This window comes from Panthera uncia (assembly GCF_023721935.1).
Source record: "Panthera uncia isolate 11264 chromosome A1 unlocalized genomic scaffold, Puncia_PCG_1.0 HiC_scaffold_17, whole genome shotgun sequence".
Lineage (NCBI taxonomy): Eukaryota > Metazoa > Chordata > Mammalia > Carnivora > Felidae > Panthera > Panthera uncia.
In genome coordinates this window covers 125,536,512-125,553,092 of record NW_026057577.1, presented here as the reverse complement: position 1 = coordinate 125,553,092, position 16,581 = coordinate 125,536,512, and the positions used below count along the sequence as shown (strand labels likewise).

At 43.0% G+C, this 16,581-nt stretch overlaps 1 protein-coding gene across 5 annotated transcripts in view; it reads left to right on the top strand.

The window, feature by feature from the left end:
• Positions 1-16,581, top strand: part of RAI14 (retinoic acid induced 14) — a 143,316-nt gene that overhangs the window by 23,888 nt on the left and 102,847 nt on the right. For all 5 annotated transcript variants that reach the window (XM_049648211.1, XM_049648212.1, XM_049648208.1 and 2 more), the window contains exon 2: positions 652-731. In XM_049648211.1, the coding sequence (XP_049504168.1) occupies positions 696-731 (36 nt within the window). In that variant the 5' untranslated portion in view covers positions 652-695. The remainder of the gene's footprint in view (positions 1-651; positions 732-16,581) is intronic.

Here is a 16,581-nt window from a genome sequence, read left to right as displayed (position 1 = left end):
CTCCTAAATGAGGGGATTTCTTAAGACTCTGCCAGCTCAAACTTGGAATTGCTGGGTCCCACCAGGACCTTGGGGGGGGGGGGAAGGGAGCCTTTTTCATTGTTTAGAGCAGCTTCCTGCAGAATGAGGTATTTGAAGAGGGAGGTTTTGTTGTTCCTGGCATTTTTTTTTTTACTAACTGCCTTGTGCGTGCATTTAGGAGGAAAGAAGAAACCACACTGAGAAAAATAAATATGGAATGAATGGCATCTGGAATATGAACTGTTTTCCTTCTCATTCTTTACTATAGTGGCCCTTCAAAAGGAGGTGGATGGTAGGATTAAAACATGAACAGCACGTATAGGAACTCATGCTGCACGCAGATACTGTATTTTGTACAATGACAGTTAAACTTGTTCTGTTAACGTTTTGGAAGTTGGGATAAAACTTAGATTCGGTTAACTTGAAAATGTCCGAAGCTTCTAGAGACTATATCGTGAGTGAAACAACACATTCTTTACTACTTCTTAGGTTCTAATTCTGAACACCTTTCTAACTCAACCCCAGTGGCCCATGGCCAAAAAGCTGTAATCCTAGCAGGAGGGAATATCTGTAGTGTTTATCTGGAAACCTAAATAGTTAATTTCTTTCTTTTATTCATTCTCTGCTTAGGTGTTGAAAATCTCTAGAGCTTTGGAAAGCTGAATGGACTAAACATGAAGAGCTTGAAAGCCAAGTTCAGGAAGAGCGACGTAAGTATGCTGCGTGACTCACTGTCTGCCTACTCCACTCTCACTCTCCTGAGGCGGCAGGAACAGCCCTCCATTCCTACCTTGATAAGGCACTGGGTTAATCAACTACAGGAGCCAGGAACACTCTGGGCCTCAACTCAGCGTGGCTTTTGTGAATGGCATGCTCTAGGTTCTTTGCTGTTTGTGCGAACAGCTTTCAAGAATGACTTCTTTATTCCTGGCGTCTGTGCCTTGTAGAGAAAGGAAGAGTCAAATTAAATATCTTAAAGAAAAGAATCAGTAAAAACCTCAGCATTTCCAAAGTCCCCCGAATCTGATTCGGAATGCCATTTTTGGAGGAAGCTAGTCTCGTGGGAGTAGTTAAGGAATGACATGTTAGCTTGGTTCATCTTTGGCCTTAGGAAACTTTTTTTTTTTTTTTTTTTACTCTGTTAAGGCTTTTGTGGTAAAACAACACCTTTACTCCCCCTGAATTCTTGGGGTTCTCACTCATTTGTTATCCATCATAAAAGATTTTGGATTGGAGGAACCAGTTATGATGTCAGGATTATGAAACAAAGTCTCCCACAGGAGAAACTGGAGAGGATTATACACATGATATCTTAACAAACGGTCTTCTCATAAACCCTGCTGGGACTCCGGTCTTGTACTAGCTGGAACTCCCATCCTTTGGGCAGAATTATTGAATGGGAGAAGCTCATGGAAGAGTCTCAGGTGGAAGCCCAGATGTGTCACCCTTACAATGGGCTTGCGTGGCTATCCTTTCCCATGAGGTAATTAAGGTGAACCTGGATTTTATTGTTTTGCCGTGAGTTCTAAGACAGCTTGGCACAGGTGCATTTTTCCAGTAAATGGAGGCTGCATCTTTTGTGGCTCACATGTTAAATGCACACACCTCCTTTTGGCTGAAGCTTATCTTTTGAGGCTGCATCTTGACATGTAACTTACTGCCCTGATAAAGTCCAGACTGGTCGAGATGCTTGTGGGATGGTTGCAAATTTTTGTCTCGCTTAGAGGTTAGAGGCAGAAAGGGATTTCAAGAAAAAGTTGGGTTTCACCTTAAGTGAAAGTAACTTAAGTGGAACTTAGACAATGTGAAGTGACTTGGCCAGAAGCATCCAATTTGTCTTTGGCCACTGAGAGCCTCGGTTGTCGTCGGTCTTCCTTAGCCCTTTGCCCCTGTTACTCCCCTGAGAAACCCACTTCAGCCTCCTCATCTGCTGGCCCTATGATACTACGGCCTACAGATCTCATCTGGCTTTCAGTGAGAACAAAAAGGCAATTAGATGGAGAGTGTTGCCCAGATATGGATGGGTTAGTACATTGTGTGACCAGGTTAACAAATGTCTTTTCCATTCTAGAGGAATTTGGGTAGCTTCCATTTATACAGTTGAGATTATTTTAGCAAAATTTAATCAGTCTAGAGTTCCATGATACATGAACTGGGGTAGGGGGAAGTGATAGACACATAAACTTTTGGTTTAAAAAATTAAAAACTGGCGTCAGTTGGGAGTGTGTTGCTGGAATCTAGTTTTTAAATAAAAATGGAACTGTTGCAGTGATTAAAAAAACACAATAATAACACTATTAAAAGCTTCTGGGATTTGGCAGCAGAAAGACTGTGATTTTGGAAGTTAGTGCTAAGAGAAGAAATGTTAGAGGAGCAGCTTGGACGAGTGAGCAAAGGAAATTGTTACCATGGGGCCAGACAATATCGGATTGCTTTTGACATTTGATCAGAACATCAAATTTTGGGTCTGTTTGTCCATTTGTCAATCAGCCGTGTGATAATAACTGTTAGGAAGTAATTTACTCTATATCAGGTACCATCCAAAGCTCATTGTGTGAAATTCATTGAATCTTGCCACAAACCTTATGTGGTAGGTATTACACTTAGATTCATTTTACAGATGGACAAACTGAGACCTAGAGAGGTATGGTAACTTGTCTGGGTTCTTAGAGCTCTACTTTGTACAATCAGTTTTTCTGACATCGGAACCCAGTTACAGAGCACAGGCTTTCTAAAAGGAAATTTGGATGGAGATTTGACTTTGAAAACCATTTCATCCAGTCAGCAGTTTGGAAAGTGACTTTGGACCTAGGCTGGTGACTTTGTGCAAGTCTCTTACCTTTCCTGACCCTCAGGTTCCACACCCAAAAAGTGGAGAAAATAACATTAGCCTTCCAAAGTTGTTGTGAAGGTTCTATGTGCTAATGTATGTAAAACACATTAATCTTAGGGCCTGGCATTCAGGAGATGATTGTTAGATACTTCCTTCTCTTAATCAGAAATCCATGATCAAAAGTAGGGTTTGAAAAGTGTCTATAGCCAGGAGGGCAGAATAATCTGATAATAGCTGCTGCCTCTGAGGAGGGAAACTGAGAGCTGGGGGTAGCTGGGGGAGGTCGGCTTGCTTTGCAATGTGTGCCTTTTGGTTTGAATTTTTTTGGTATTGTGTATGTTCACATGCATGTCACTTATTACATGAAAATCAGGTTTTAAACTGTTCAGTTAAATAAGCTGAACTGTAATCTTTACCTAAAGTGAGTGGTCTTTCTGAAATAACCATCCTAAACCATCAGCCATCAAATTTTCCTTCTTGTCTTTGTGTGAGTCTGAAAGGAGAAGGGGGAAGAAAGAGTTCTTTGTATTTCTGGGGGGTAGGAAGAAGAGGGACAGCAGATCATGTTCATGCTTTCATAAAGAGAAGGCAGGTGACCCACTGGTATGATCACGTTTCAGCCAGCCTGTGTCTGGGAGGTCTACAGCCAGATCAGTTTGAGGCCACTGAGAGCAAAACCCAGGAGTGAAAAAGGACAAGAGTGACCCAAAGGAGACCCCTGTGGATGCCTTTAAGGTCACTGTGCTGCTCCGGGACCATCATGCCGGTAGAGATTTAATCCAAGTTCCTTTCTGGAACACTTGACTCATATGGCTACCAAATCAAGGTCAGGTTTATGTGAGTATAATAGGGGGATGAGCCCAATTCTGTGGGCTGTGGTTAGATTCTGTCATTGTCTGGTTGCTTTAGTCCCTAAACATACTTGGGAGCCTACCGTAACCCACAGAGGCTGAAGAGAATCATGAAGCTAAACCCCTGCCCTTCGGTAGATGACATTTTTCATTTGACATGTGTAACTTTATTTTGGGTATCCTTAAACTTGGGTTAGATACTAGAGAGCATATAGGAGAAATGTGAGGTATGATTCTTTAATAAGCTCACAAACCAGGATGGGAGGAGAAAACTTACATGCAGGAAATAACTAAGGCAAAATACACATCATATATACAATAGAGAGTAAAGGGGTGACACAACCAGTTGTTAAATTGTGGGGTCTGGACGATTCATGCTATCGATTTTCAGAGGGGTGAATCACTGGAAATGGGAAAAATTGGGAGAGCTTAACAGAGGTGGAGCTTTTTCTGGTCCTTGAGGCTGGGTAGGATTTGGAATACTGGATGGGAGAGGAGGGGAGGGTCATGTACGGGAGTCTGCCACTAGCTCAGTTTCAAAAACTTGCCCTTGACATGCAAAATAGTAATACTTGAAGAGCCCAGCAGAGTGCCCACGCCATGACTCGAGTCTTTTAATAAAAACACTATGAATTTTCATTCTAGTTTTAAAAATGGATATACTTGACTTTTATGCTTATAAAATGAGCACAGAGCTTTAAATCATCATTATTTATATCTTTTATGACTACAGTCTGAAAGTGGCTTCTTTACCTCTTTACATATTTGCAGCAACTAGCATGTGGTTCCACATGGAAAAATGAGCTGTCATCATGAGAAATGAGGCCAAGAAGGTTGGGATTTCCCTTTGTTAATAAAAATGCTCAGGCTTCTGGAATTTCTTTGCGAATGCCAATTTTTAGTGCCTTGAGTGAAATGGGTGGAGGTTGAAGGATGGGAAATGGGATTGAAAGATCTTTGTAACAAAGCTTGAGAAATGCCTCTCAAACACGATTGAGGCCTTCAGAGTTTACTCTGTGGGTGTGTGTTTAATTTTATGTAAGATTTGTTCCCAATTATGTTTTTCATTGTAATAGGGAAGCAGCGGACATTCCATTAAAAAAAAAAAATCAAGGCAATTCAAAATGGCTGGCTCCATGAGATATTAAATTAGCAGTACTTTTTAGGTAGTAGCTACTAATGATGGCAGCTTTCAGCCAAAGAAATGCACACACCCTGTGAATCTTGAGGAACCAGACACATCCTGCTCAGACAGGAGTTTGAATTTGTTGCCTGTTGAGAGAGCTGCTCTTGTGAAGGTCGATAATCGCCATCTCTGCCAAGGTATTTTTTCAAGGAGTGTTTGGTCATTTGCAATAAGTTTTTACAGATGCCCAAGTCTCTCTTCCACACCACACACACACACACACACACACACACACACACACACACCATGGGAGTATTTAAAATCCAAGTCTCTGTTGACAGAGGAACCTTGGCCAAATCTACCGTAAAGCTAAGTCTCTTTTTTTTTTAATACACATAATGTCAAAATACATCAGAGATACATCAGAGATGATCTTTTTTTGGGTTGGAGGTATGAGACTCTCATAAACTTCTGGGGAGAAATTCAGTCAGGTTTGTGTCATAGTACATATTTTCCAGGTCTTGTCAGCCCTTCCTAATGGGGAATCTGCCTGCTGCCTGATTTCACCTTGTATTAGTTTCCTAGGATTGCTGTAAACACAGACCCAGTGGCTTAAACAACTGAAATGTATTTCCTCACAGTTCTGGAGGCTGGAAGTTTGAGCTCAAGGTGTTGGCAGGGCCCCTTCCTGGGAGGGCCGTGAGGGCAAATCTGTTCCAAGCTCTCCTGGCTTCTCCTGGTTTTCTGGCCATCACTGGCTTGTGGACACGCTACCTGATCTCCGTCTTCCTCTTCACGTGCCCGTTCTCCCTGGTGTGTCTCAGTGTCCAAGTTTCCCTTTTTTATGAGGACACGATCCTATTGGATTAGAGCCCACTCTAATGACCTCCTTTTGATTTGATTACCTCTGTAAAGACCCTGTCTCTAGATCGGGTCCTATTCTGACTGACTTCAGACTTCAACTTATCAGTTCTGGTGGGGGTTTGGGGAAGTGGGGGGAATGGAACACAGTTGAACCCAAAGTGTACTTCCTGGCTTTTCCATCCCAGAGAAGTTTCTCGGAAGCCTTGCCCCAATCCCCCCAACGCTCCCCCCATGCCCCGCCCACCTCAGGATGCATGCTTATGACTTTAGTGCCATAGTTTCTTTATCTTGTGGACTATTTTCAGTGTCTAATAGAGGCCAGAGTATCACAGTTTTTTAGTCTGCCTAGTACATAATATGAGTAGCCAGAGTAAACGCATATCGATTTCTGACCTACAGCAGAAAGGAGGAGGAGAGGCCTCATTTATCACCTGCTGACTACATGCCAGGCACTGTACCAAGCTCGTCACCTGCTCTTTATCACGTCATGCTTACCAGACTTTTTCCAGTAAAGACCATTGTTATAATAACATTTTACAGAGAAAGAAATTAAGGTAGGGGAGTGAAGTAGCTTGCTCAAAGTCACACATCTGATCAATGGCAGAGAGATACGCACCCCGGTTTTCCTTGCCACCAGAGCTTGCCCTGTCACCCGCTGCACACGCTTGCTGACATGGGGCATTCTCATTCCTAAATTCCAAAGCTTTAAACTGCACGAGATAAATTCTGTTCTACTGCCCTAAGCACAAAGACCCAGGCAATGACTGCATTGTATGAACGCTCCCGATAGTGGCAGAGCTCACCAACGTTAGTGTTATTCCCGTGGCAGAGGAGGGTCTGGCAAGATCTTGGGTTGTTTGTTTCCTGGGAGGCAAAATACACTTCGACCTTAACTTTTAAAGCAAGAGAGAATAGATGCTACTTCTGCTCTTCCCCTGGAGCAGATAAAAACGTCTATACCTAAAAAACAAAACAAAAAAGTGTATTTCTAAACAGAGCCTCATTGCTGGCTACTTGGATCCCAGCTTTATTTAGTTATCCCTGACAGTAAGTCCAGGAACTCTTGGTTAAACCTGATCCATTCCAGATGCAGCTGGAGACGAGTATGAAACTCAGAACCTGGCCCCTCCACTTGGGGAAATCTGATAGTCTACACAAGCAGTGAATCATCTAGGTTATTACTTCTTATCACTTTATTCTGAATTAATTACCTAATCATTTGGAACTCTTGCTGACCTCAGTGTTTTGTGTGTGACAAATTCTTGTATGTACCTTCTCCTTGGGAATGAAGTGTAGGAATTCCTTCTGAGTTCATCCCGTGGTGCTTTTCAGTTGAGTTTCCACCCAAAGATGTTTTCTGTATAGAGGTGGTTGTTTCCATTTATTACTGCACCAGGTGTCTGCATTAGCTAAAGGCCCAACATATCTATAAAGGTGACGTGACTAGCCTTGACTTTCCTTTTGTTTGAGTCCCTACCTCCTTTTAAATAAGGAGAGTCAGCATGTTGTGATCAACTTGGTTGTCGAATTATTAGGGTGGTTTTGCGTTAATGAAAAATATTTTAACTTTTTGGCAAGTACTGTCTGAAAGGGTTTCATTTTTATTTTCTTGGGAGGCCAAATGATCTGATGGTCTCTAACTCCTGCCTTTCCCCTGGGCTATTCCATAGGCTAACGGCTGAGAAATGGAGAGATTTATAATGTGGGAATAGAACAAGGAAAGCTCTGAAGAACCACATGTTCTTCTTGGATGGGCTTATTCTGAGATGTATTTCCCAGTGCTGAGGATGTTGCCATGGCAGTTTTCAAACTGGGGCTGCTTTTTTGGTGGGGTTTTTCATGGGAGTCCACATGACTTCATGGAAGTACCCATTCTTCTCCGTTTCATAAGTGAGAAGCCGCAGGGTCCTCTATGAGGTCCAGTAGACATATTTATTATGGTATGGGATAAGCTGTTATAACAAATACCCTGAAGTCAAATAAGATAGAAATTTTTTGTTTTGATGTTTATTTATTTTTGAGAGAGTGTGAACGGGAGAGGGGTGGGGAGGCCTTGGGGGCAGAGGATCCAAAGCGGGCTCCGCACTGACAGGAGTGAGCCTGACACGGGGCTAGAACTCATGAACCGTGAAATCATGACCTGAGCTGAAGCTGGACGCTCAGCTGACTGAGCCACCCAAGCACCCCTAGAAATTGTTTTCTTAAGTTAAAGTTTTAATCACTCAAGGGCCAGCTCAAGGATAGCTCTGCTCCATAGATGCATCGGGGACCCAGATCCTTCTATGATGTCCTTTTGCCACTGTCCACAGCTGCATTGTGCACTGCAGTAGCCAGTGGCCACACGTGGCCCTTGAGCATTTGAGATGTGGCTAGTTCAAATTGAGATATAGTATTCTGTAACTATAAAATACATACCAGACTTCAAAGGCTTAGTACCAGAAAAGGAATGTAAAATATTACTATTTTTGTCATCATTAGACATTGAAGTGCTAATATTCTGGACATATTGGATTAAGTAAACATTCATTTCCCCTGTTTTATTTTTTAAATATGAGTCCTAGATACTTTATTTTTTTTATTTTCAGAGAGCGTGTGCAGCAAGGGAGGGGGCAGAGGGAGAGAGAGAGAATCTCACGCTGAGTGTGGAGCCTGATGGTGGGCTCAATCCTGAGATCATGATCTAACCTGAAAGCAAGAGTCAGACGCCCAACCAACCGAGCCACCCAGGCACCCCAAATATGGCTCCTTAGAAAGTTGAAAGTCTTGCCTTATAATTCTTTTGGACTGTGCTGGTCTATGTTGCTCTTCATGTTGCATAGTCTTTTTTCTGTCTCCTTAAGACTTGAGTAGAGAGAAATGGAACACAAGCATTTTTCTTCTGAAAGGCTGTGATCCTGAAGGTGTACAAATCCGTGCCCTCACATGGAACCGTCCAGAGCTTAGTCACATGCCTCTACCTAGCTGCAGGGGAGGCAGGAAACCTTTCCTCTAGCTAGGCATCCACCAAACCAGCTAAATCCAGAGAGGCGAAAAGGGAATGGACCCTGGAGAAGATGAATTCAGTGCTGCGGTTGAGTTGCCTGCCCCCACTCACCCCCCTCCCAAATATATATTGAAGTTCTCACCTTCAGTATCTCAGAATGTGACCTTATTTGGAAATAGCATCTTTACAGAGGTAATCAAATTATATTAAAGAAAAAATGAGGTCGTTAAGGTAAGCCATGATTCAGTATGACTGGCGTCCTTATAAAAAGCAGAAATCTGGACATACAGACCGATGTGCACAGAGGGAAAACTGAAGGACACAGGGAGAACGCCTTGCATAGATGAAGGCAGAGGTTGGATGGTGTCTAAAAGTCAAGAAGTGCCAGAGATTGCCAGCAAACCACCCCAAGTGAGGAAAGAGGCATGAACAGATTCACCTTTACAGCCCTCAGAAGGAGCTGACCCTGTGGGAACCTTGATCTCTAGCCTCCAGGACTGTAAGACAACAGATTTCCGTTCAGTTTGGGGTACCTTTTTGTGGCAGCCCTAGAAAGCGAATATACTCAGCCGCAGGTGATATCCACCGTGAGCCTCCATTTGGGAGTTGGATGATAAAGTGTGCCAAATGTTCTTAGCTTTGATTACTTCTACCCCAGGAGGGAATAGGGGCTGCTCTTTGCCAATTCCCCATTGTCCTGTTGGTGCAAGACTGTTGCAACATGCTGTTTCAGTAAAATTAAATGCCTTTTCCATGTTAGAAACGGAAATTGCCCCTGAGTGTTGCAACTGGTGACATTAGGTTATCAATCAGGCTTTTTCTTTTGAGTCTAGTAATATGTTGTGTGACCTGCTGTGATAAAATGTGGGATTAACAGGGGCCTGATTAAGTATACCATTTTACAGCCATCATTCTGGGATTGTTTACACAGATAGGTCTCTGTCGAGACCTGATCCATACCTTCATAGGAAAGTTTGGGAATGACATCAGCCTACAATTACACGTTATAAACTTAGTTTTAGGTTATACCGAGTGCATGCATTCATTCAGTCGACATGCAATTTATGAACCTGTGGAATCTGAGGATTCTTGCGTCAGTTAATTTCCTCTTACCATGTATGCCACTCTGAGTCTCAAATTGTGGGGCTTAGAATTCTGAGTGAATTAGATTTGTTCCAAAGGAACTTAAAATAGTGGCATTTCCATTTCCCAGGCATATAGCTTTCTTGACATAACCTAAGATCATATTTTTTCTGCAGCCATGTCCCCCTCTTGATTCATACCTGTTTTTTTTTTTTTTTTATTCTTTTCTACTTTTGCTTGCAGAGCCCTGTCTTTCTCTTCATGTGCTTGTTCTGTTGGATGTTTGAACCCAAATTCAGGGCACTGTATTTATCCTAGTTAAATTTTATTTTGTTTGATACATCTGTTTCTCTAGTTTTTGCATCATTTTAAATTCGGGTTCTTAGAATCACAGAGTCATCTACAAACTTGTTAGGCATGCCTATTTAATCTAGTCATTATAGTATTGAATAACTAGCTCTGCCTTCAGAGATATATATTATATAGATATATAGTTATATTTTATTTCTAGAATCAGATACCCAATAATGTGGATTAAGGCATTGTCGTTGTCCATTTGGAAGGATGTCAATTTGTGTGTTTTATGTGTATACATATACATGGGTGCTATATATGTGATAACCATTGACAGCCTTCCAAATGGACAATGCCTTAATACACATTCTGTGGGGTCTGAGTATAGTTGACCCGTTGTACTATTTCTTAGTCCTGCTTTCTGTCTTGTCCCAGTTTTGTCTCTTACTGCCTACATGCTATTAGGCAAGTTATACAATCTCTCTGATCTTAGGTTTTCTTATCTGTAAGCCAGAGTGATGCAGCACCTCCCTTAGCATCATCATGAGGATTAGGATAAAATCTGGTCCACTGTAGCTGATATTAGTTGACCCAGTGCCTAATACAGTGCCTGGCATTAGTAGCTCCTCAGTAATGTGGGATGAATGCATGGTCTCAAAAGTTTACTCTCTAGGCAACACTGTGACTGATGTGCATGAAGCATTACAGCGGTACAAGGCTTGTGTCATTTACAAGGAGTGCAGGTGATAAATACCATAGGAGTTTCACAGAGGAGATGAATTTGGGGTTGGGCTTCTTGACTGGGTAGGTTAGGATTACCAGAGGAAACCAGTACTGGTGGGACTCTGGGGGAGGGGGGGAGGGGTGGGCCTAAATGAAGAGGGAGATGAACACAGACAAAGAACGGGAAATAAAGTCAGATGATGGGAGGGATGGACGGCATAGCACTGAAAACTGGGGGTGGGTGGGTGAAACTAAAGAATGAGGTTTAATGACTTTGGGCAAAAGGACAAAGGGGGTTTTGAGAGACCAACCAGAGAAAAGGGCCAGGACTAAGGCCAAGGCTGGGATGAAGACTGCTGTGGGGAGGGGGGGAGGGATGTGGTACTTTGTGTGGGTGTAGATGAAGAGCAGGGAGGAAATCTGGATTCCTGTTAATATACCAGGGCCACACCCTGTTCTGGGCATGCCAGCCAAGTGTAAGTGCCTCTCCTCCCCTGAGAAATCTAGTGTGGGCTTATTATTGTACTTGTGTTTCACTAAGCAGTTTGGTGGGAAGAGATGGTAGGAAACTTTGAAAAAAAAAAAAAAATCTGGGGCACCTGGGTTGGCTCATTTGCTTGAGCATCCGATTTCAGCTCAGGTCATTATCTCTCAGTTTGTGAGTTCGAGCCCCGCATCGGCCTCTGCTGTGGGCGCAGTGCCTGCTTCGGATCCTCTGTCCCCCTCTCTCTCTGCCTCTCCCCCACTTGCACAGTCTGTCTCCAAAATAAATATAAAAAAATTAGAATCTACTTGATTTAAAAAGAAATGGAGGGGCGCCTGGGTGGCTCCATCGGTTGAATGTCTGACTTTAGCTCGGGTCGTGATCTCACGGTTCACGGATTCAGGCCCGCGTCAGGCTCTGCGCTGACAGCTCAGAGCCTGGAACCTGCTTCGGATTCTGTGTCTCCCTCTTTCACTTCCCCTCTCCTGCTCGTGTTCTCTCTCTCTCTCTCTCAAAAATAAACATTAAATTTTTTTTTTAAATATTGAGACTATTTACATAACATTAAAATGCACTTCTGTGTCAGGCATTATCTAAGCAACGTAACAAATTGTGATTTATTCCTCTTTATTAGAGAACTAGCATTTTTATCGCAACTTTACAGACGAGAAAACTGTGACATAGTGATTTGCTGTGTTAGTTTGCTAGCACTGCCATACCAAAGTAAAACAAAGTAGTACAAACAGAGTGGCTTAAGCACTAAAGATGTATCGTTGCACAGTTCTGGGGGATAGACAGCGGAGATCAAGGTGTTGTGAGGAGGTGTGAGGCTTGAAGGAGAATCTGTTCCCTGCTTCCGGTGGCTTACTGGCAGTCTTTGCTTTTTCCTTGGCTGACCTCTGCCTTCGTCTTCTCATGGAGCACTCCCTCTTTTTGTCTCTCTGTCCAAACATGTGCTTTTTATAAGGACACCAGTCGTTTTGGGTTAGTGTCCCACCTTCCTCCAGAATGGCTTCATCTTCACTAATTACCTCGGCCACAGACCGATTTCTGAGCCATTGTGAGGCATGTTGGTTAAGTGTTAGGACTTCAACATGCATTATGGGATTCAACCCATAATTCAGTTAAACCATAATTCAGTTCAACTTCTAGCACTAGTCAAATCACAGAGGTGAAGTAGGAGCCAAGACTCGTGCCTGGGGACTCTGGATCCAGAAGTCCTACCTGCCTGCAGTGTCTGTGGTTGCTGCTGTGCCCAAGCCTCTGCCCTCAGGGACGCAAAACACGATTCCAGCCCATCAAGTAAAGGCCTGTAATTGGATTTCAGATTCTCCTTTGCAATTTTCCGGTGACAGCTGACAGGTGATAATCATGGGTAAACTTTGACCAAGACATGTTCCAGTGAAGCCAGCTAGCCAGATGCACAGGACTGGTTTGAAAGCCTTTGGTGCCAGAGATAAGAGCTGGGTGGAGAACATGGAAAGCAAAGTGGTTAGACCTGTTTTTGGGAGGTTGGGCATTGGAGAGGAGGCTCTCAGAGGCAGACTGGACCCTGAGACTCACAGAATGTTTGTATCGTTTTCTGATGTGAAAATAACAAAGAGCACTGCGTAGACCAGGTTGGCTGTGCTTGTACACAGCTGTCCCAGTGGTGGCTCTGGCGTTGTGACAGGTGTCGGGGTGCTGTGACAGGTGTCAGGGCCCTGGCTGTGCTCTGGGAATAGTGGGAAGGGGGGTGGTTTCATAGGCTCTGGTGAGGGTTCAGCGAGCGGTGGGAGTCTGGTACTGTAGATTCCTGCCTTTTTGAGTGTTATTTGTAAAGTCACGTCTGCCCTTCCCCCACAGTGAACATGTGGATTTGAGTGGCAGGTGGCAGTCTGGGTCACGATAGGATGAGATCATGGTCCCTGCTTAGTCTGCAGCATCTAGACTAGTTCCGGGCACCAGGCACTGTGTTGAGTGAATGAGTAAGGGTGGCATGAAAATACAGTTCATCGTCACCCCTCATTCGTCTGCCCCCTCTTCACTCAGTATTTACTATTCTCCCATGCTCTGGACTGAAAACAAAAGGACAGCAGGATTTTCCAGATGGGTTCCCTTTAGCGTGATCTGAATGTCCTCTCTGCTGCTTTTGATTGTGTTATGTGACATTAAGGAGCATTATGGGAAGGCCAGGCTTGTTAGATACAACCCACTCTTGTACTCGCTTTGCATCCAAACTGTGAAATGATTTTGTATCCAAGGCTCCTTAGCTCACGTGCTTTGAGAGCCACATGACCAAGGCCAGTCATGAGCTTTGGTGTAGGCTAACTAGCCTGTGTTTCACAGGCAAAAATTATCCACATTGAGACCCAAGTGTTATTAAGAACAGGCCTACTTGTTACCGGAAACAAAACAGCGTTTGTGCCCCGGTTATGATGGGGCAGCTGTCCCAACCTCATTGAAAGGATGCTGGGATTCTTATTCCATTTTTATGGGTCAGTGACTCAATCTGTGTGTCATTTTGCTATCGTTTGTCAAAAAGATTCTGGGCAACTTGTTCCTAGTTTTGAAAGAATTCTTCAGAATGGTCCAGTAAGCCTTGGAGACAGACACAGGTCTCATGTTTAGGCCCCGGGTCGAATGTAGTGACTATTCCTTATCTTTGAGATTCTGATACTTTCAGGCCCATTGTGAACCCTGTTTATACATTTCACTTTTCTACCACAAACCCGTGTTTTGTTTACAGTACTATTGGGTTAGCCCTTGTTACAATTTTTGGCCTGCTTAACGGAAGCTAGGTGAAGGAAGTAATCTAAAAAATGGAGTTTTTTGGGGCGCCTGGGTGGCTCAGTCGGTTGAGCGTCCGACTTCAGGTCAGGTCACGATCTCGTGGTCCACCAGTTCGAGCCCCGCGTCCGGCTCTGGGCTGATGGCTCAGAGCCTGGAGCCTGCTTCCGATTCTGTGTCTCCCTCTCTCTCTGCCCCTCCCCCATTCATGCTCTGTCTCTCTCTGTCTCAAGAATAAATAAACGTTAAAAAAAAAAAATGGAGTTTTTTGTAGTACTGTACTACAAGGAAAAAATGGAGAGTAACACATATGTTGCAGAAGTAGGCAAATTAGGGGCGCCTGGGTGGCTCAGTCAGTTGAGCCTCCGACTTCGGCTCAGGTCATGATCTCATGGTTCGTGAGTTCGAGCCCCGCGTCAGGCTCTGTGCTGACAGCTCAGAGCCTGGAGCCTGCTTCGGATTCTGTGTCTCCCTCTCTCTCTGACCCTCCCCCATTCATGCTCTGTCTGTCTCTGTCTCAAAAATAAATAAACATTAAAAAAAAAAATTAAAAAAGAAGTAGGCAAATTATTCTGTATCCATAGAGAGGAATGTTCTAGAGTCCTTAAAAATGTTAAGCTTAAAAAATTATGTAGCAGCTGGGAAAGTGCATATGAGAAATTAAGTGAAGAGAGATTCAAGTTACAAAATTACATGACATAATTAAAAGAAGTGAAAAACATGCATTTGGTACGTATCAACACTTCTACTTAGAGGAACACTGAGGACATAGGGATGGGCAAAAATATTTAGTTTTAAGGATATTCAGCAGGGCGATACTTTTAAATCTATAAAAACTGGAAATCTATTAAAACAGTGTCATATGTTACTATTAAGGGATAAAAACATTAAGTGCTAAACACATTTGTGATGTTTGAAAACTTTTAATGTTTTTCTCTTCCTGGAAAAAAATCTGGAGGATATGAACAGGGACAAGAGGTTTCCAAGGGCAGATCCATTGTGGGGAGCCTACAGTTTATACAAAAATATAAGGGAGTCCTTGTTTTAAGAAATACCAAAAGATTTTGTGTCTGTCTCTCTGGCTCTGTGAGCATATTTCTAGGCCTTGGAAGAACCCATACACGTGTGGGGGCCCTGAGGTTTCAGCATGAGTTAGCTTGGAATAAAAAGGTCTCTGGGCCCTAGGTCTACATTTTTGCATCTTCTGTCCTGAAGGTAAGAGGAAGCTACAACCTGTGACTCCAGCACATCTCTGCTCCCAGCAGTGACTTTCCGGCCCTTTGCTAATGTTGTCGTAAGCCTAGTAGATTGCCCTAATGAAGAAGGTTAGGAGAATCTGTGGTGGTTCTTTTCTTCACCTCATTTAAGTACATTTATCTTTCTTATAGTTCAGTGGTTCTCCAAGCACGATGCCAAGACCATCAGTGATCTTGGGGAATTGGCAGAAATTCTTGGGTTCATCCCAGGTCTACCTAATGCTGGGAGTAGGGCCCAGGGAAGCTCTCCCCACCCTCTGCCAGGCCACCCTGGTACAAACTGAAGATTAGGTGTAATCTGGCTCCATAAATTGTCAGCCTCACTGTTCAGCGCAGTCACCTGGAAAGCTTTGTCACAGCTGGTCAGTGGGATCCACTCCCGGGCACTTAGTCCTAAGAGAGAAAGTTGTGTGTGTTACTGTAAGGGTTTTTAGATCATGTCGTTTTCATTAAAAATGGAGAGCCATGCAGATGCACGCTCCCAGCTGTCTTCTCCTGACCTCTCTTAGGGGGAGGCAGGATCCAGAATTACTTGACTGGCTGGGCTGCATTTTGTGAACCAAAGCCAGGAAATATTAACCTAAGGGTTAATTTCATTCATTAGTTAGTCTCAAATTCTCTGTGCCCCACCTAACTATCTCTGACTTCCCTGAGCCTGTGTCCTAGTTAGTAAAAATGGGTATTTTAGAAAAATACGTCCCTTATAGGGTATTGTGAAGAATAAATAAGACAGAAATGCACACAATCTTCACTTTTCTTTCCCAATATTTTCTATCCCCAGTTATAGATCTCCTGTATCAAATTTGGTTTTTTAGGAGATAGTATTTGTTCCATTTCTGTATTCCATAAGCTGAAGTTCATAAAGGTTTTGGATAATGAAGAAATTATTTTTATTTTCCTGTGGATTGACTTTGAGTTTGTTTTATTGCCTGACTTGTGTGAGAAGTTGGAAACAGAAATGACTCCGTGAGGGTAGGAGACTTTGCCTGTCCACTCTTGTGGCCACCTACACATGCGTGTGTCGAGCGCTTGAAATGTAGCTTGCATGACCAATAAAGTAATTTTATTTACTTGGATAAACTTAAATTTTAAAATCATTAACTCAGATGTTGGAAAACTTGTTTTTTTATGTTTGGAACAACTGGAGTATGAATTTTTTAATCTGGATTTCATGGAATTTAATTACATGTTAAGTGTTTCTGATAAAAATGTAGCACCAGAATGGAGATGTACTTCCTATAAATGTGCATGATTTTGAAGATGTGGGATGAAAAAAATGTAAACTATCCCATTA